Below are 3,477 nucleotides of genomic sequence, written 5' to 3' on the forward strand. Positions count from 1 at the left end.
TCCTATGATTCGTAATGAACGTTTTACTATATACTGAAGGATGCATCACAGCGACTGACACTCCGTACAGTCGTCAAAAAGCCATTACACAATGATCAGAAAAACGCCACAGTTCCGGCAACAAATACGGGTAACACAAATGCCAGCAGTGATCCTGAGCTCCTGTGTGGGGCATCATTGTCATGCAGTCTCCTCGTACAATATGCGATATTACTTTGCACCCCACACCTTTCTTCAGAGGTCCCAGCTCAGCTCTCACGTGGTGACCCCTTTTTCCCTCCGTTCTTTTCTATCCCTTCTTCAAGGCAAGCGTAGGCGCGGCCCTCTTATGTGGCTTATTGGTCACCGAGAGGTCTGCACATACTTCCTTGTAGGCCGTCTCGTAACACGTGTATGGGACCTCGGTAACCTCTGTTTTGAAGCACGTACCCACGCGTTCCGTCTGCATAACTTCGCATTTCATGGCAAGGTCCTTGTGCGGGCATGGGTACTCTTCATCTTGTTCCACAACCGTTGTGCACGTATCCATTTCGTATACTGGGGCATGAAGACACTTTTCTTCGAAAGATTGCTCTGGGCAGCTGAAGTCTACTTCCTTCATGACTTCCTTCAGACAAGGTTCTGCCACCATCTCAAGGGCATCGTTGCACACTTCTTGGAACTCCCTTCGTGGACATTCAGAAGAGATGCTTTTTAGCAGTGTCGCAGCGCACAGACCTTTTCTTGGCTTCTGCACCGCATAACATTTCTCGGTGAAGTCGTGCTTTATGCAGTCAAATGTTTCTGCTCTTTTTTCGAACTTATAGCCCTGCAGCACAACTTTTCTTGGCACGTCCTTGCAGACCTCTTGGGCCATCTGGGACTCACAAGGGACCTCCACTTCTCTAGTGACTGGCCGCGAGCACATCTGCGGCCGCACTACCTCTTCCATCGCACATTGCGAATCAGGAAGCTTTTTATGGCACACATGCGGAACCTTTCGCGTCACTGTGCGAGAGCATACTTTGGGCACCATCACCATGACCTGTTCTTCGCACGGAACCTGCTGCAGCTCCTCTGTCTCCACCTCCACTAAACTGCACACCGCTCCTTTGGTTTTAGTAGGCGAAGAGCTCCCTGCAGGATTTTTTCCCTTCACGCCAAGGGCGCGACCACGAAGCATTACCTCCGCACGCAGTACACTTGCCAAACGTCGACCTTGAAAGTGCTTTTTCCCGGGTGGCAGGCAGCGTTCAATCTTCGCTTTTCCAGGTATCCTTTTTGTACACAATTTGCTCACTGTGTGCGGCTGCATTTCGCTGCAGTCATACGTCTCTTCCAACACCACATCTTGCTGGCAAGGTTCCTCTACTAGCTTGAATGTCTCATAACATCGCTTTTCCCATGTGGATGTAGGGCAAGGATATTGTTCCTCCGTTAATACGCTTTTTGTACAAACACCATGTTTAGTCTGGAGTTTCATCGAACAAACCTTGTCAACAACAGTACTTTCGTAGCTAAAAGGCACGGGGACTTCGACCTCCCTTTGGCATGTATCTTTCAATTCCTTCATTTCCACGTCACATACTGTTGAGGTCTCGGTGCCCCAGCAGTCATACTCTTCTACGTAGGGCTGAGTAGTATAACAAACGTCCGAAACAAGTTTAGAATCAATGTGGCACCGTGGAACGCTTACTTCTTTTGAACACACATGCGGGACTTTGCTTGTTATCTTCTGACGACACGTTTTGGCTACAGTCACTGGTACTTTAGTACATAAAGTCTTTGTCACAGCTTTTGGACACTCGTACGAGACTTCCTTCTTCACTAATCTGTGGCAGCGACCTTCTTCCACATGTTTGACTGGGCGACACACCTCCTCCTGAGCAGGTTGGGCGCAACTGTACGGCCGAGATACCGCTTCTTTTTTAAGACACGTCTTCTCCACGCTGTAGGGCACGCTGAAGCATTCTTCTTGCTTTGACATAGGTATCACTTTACCTTCCCATCCACGCAGTGCAGGCGGAGGTGGGGGAGGTGCGGGAGGCGGAGGTGGGGGAGGTGCGGGAGGCGGGGGAGGTACGGAAGGCGGAGACGGAGGTCGCGGGGGTCCCAGAGGAGGTGGCACTGTAAACGTTGTAATGTCTGGTGAGTTTCTTTTCTCCCTCGCCAGCGCGTCAGCAGGCCACGACAGAGCCAGAACAAACACTGCTGCGATAGCGTAAAGAACAAGACGATTAGACGACTGCATTATTGAGGCTTGCCAGAAGAAAGACCAAGAAGAAACTGAAATGAAATCACTGTTTTAAAGCCTCTTCCGAGCCCAGTCAGACTATTAGGCGGGGCACTGGACAGACGAATTCAAGCTTTGCTCTGTGAACGTGCAGACGAAAGCTTTTCAGAGAGAATGTGACAAAGCCGACACACGAAGTTGGACCTGTGTCCGAGTGAGCGCTCGATGCTGCTTACCATCGAGCACGCGTAAGAGAGGACGCGCACGCCCGTCGTTGCCTTTCATTGTCTGTTCGCGCACCCAGACGGCTTGCAAACGCATACCGTCTGTAGTTGCCTCAAGAGACCGCACTGAGGTCAGAGTTAGTGCTCGTCAGCACGGTGAAGCGCCCTCGCCTTCGCACGAAGTATCCTTCGAACCGTTTCCCTCTTGCAGGTCGTGCCTACTGAGGTTTCAAAAGAGGTCGATGTGGTATATATACATATATATATATATGAGTATAAGGAAGCGCCACTTTTACAAGAAATTCTAAACGACGAGTGGCACAGTGTCTGCAGTTTGCCAAGCGCCCTCCTGGTAGTGGCTAGCTCCAAGAATTGCAGTGTGAGCGCCGAGGAAGACTCAGCAGACTACTCTAAAGGGTGGAAGGATGATACGGAGAGAGGAGCACACCTCAAGAAACAACCATCTGGATGTCTAATTATTAATCCCTGCCCAGTACGCCGTCGTCTGCGGTCGTGGTGTCTTCGTCTTTTGTTGGTGCGTTGAGCTTGCTCCTGCAAAGTGAGCATAGACCACAGCAGACACCTAAAATTGGGTAGCTGTGAGCCTGAAGAGAAGTACATCTCCTGCATTTCCATTTTCATGAGGTCCGCGAGCATGCATTAGGCACTTCATGCGAGGAGGATCCTGCTATTCAGACGTTACAACACAGCTGTGCGACTGCACAAGGTCCAGAAGCGTCTTGGCAAGCAGGCGTTGCTGTTTTAGTCCCACCCACATCTCGCGCCAGACGTATGAACTGGCTCGATCAACGCCGCCACTGGGCAGACAAGTCGCGCATCTTGCATGAGGTGGTGTGTTGCAACTGCTTCACGTGGCCCGTGGCTGCACCTAAGGAGTTGCCAGTCAACACATCGTTCTGACTTTGTTCGCGAGCCTCGGGTCAAACTGTGGCTGTTACTGCTCGTGCGCCATTTAGAAACCAACAGGTCGTGGGAGCGAACGAGCAGGTGTCTAGCGTCGTACATGCAAGCGGCTAGAGC

At 51.0% G+C, this 3,477-nt stretch overlaps 1 protein-coding gene across 1 annotated transcript; it reads right to left on the reverse strand.

The window, feature by feature from the left end:
- Positions 1-289: 289 nt before the first annotated feature.
- LOC131478868 (uncharacterized) lies at positions 290-2,533 on the reverse strand. Its single transcript, XM_058659481.1, has 3 exons — positions 2,449-2,533; positions 1,174-2,190; positions 290-1,089 (listed from the first exon to the last, which is right to left on the reverse strand). The coding sequence occupies exons 1-3, from the start codon at positions 2,531-2,533 to the stop codon at positions 290-292; spliced, it is 1,902 nt and encodes a 633-aa protein (XP_058515464.1).
- Between the last annotated feature and the right edge of the window lie 944 nt (positions 2,534-3,477).

Source organism: Ochotona princeps, unplaced genomic scaffold (assembly GCF_030435755.1).
Source record: "Ochotona princeps isolate mOchPri1 unplaced genomic scaffold, mOchPri1.hap1 HAP1_SCAFFOLD_3260, whole genome shotgun sequence".
Lineage (NCBI taxonomy): Eukaryota > Metazoa > Chordata > Mammalia > Lagomorpha > Ochotonidae > Ochotona > Ochotona princeps.

What these genes read in the sequence shown, in the direction of transcription:
- LOC131478868 (XM_058659481.1), bottom strand. Translation starts at nt 2,533, where the DNA reads ATGCGTTTGCAAGCCGTCTGGGTGCGCGAACAGACAATGAAAGGCAAC. An exon ending in TCTCTTACGCGTGCTCGATG is followed by an intron (nt 2,191 to 2,448) that starts GTAAGCAGCATC and finishes ACGCTATCGCAG; the next exon opens with CAGTGTTTGTTCTGGCTCTG. An exon ending in ACGTTTGGCAAGTGTACTGC is followed by an intron (nt 1,090 to 1,173) that starts GTGCGGAGGTAA and finishes CTAAAACCAAAG; the next exon opens with GAGCGGTGTGCAGTTTAGTG.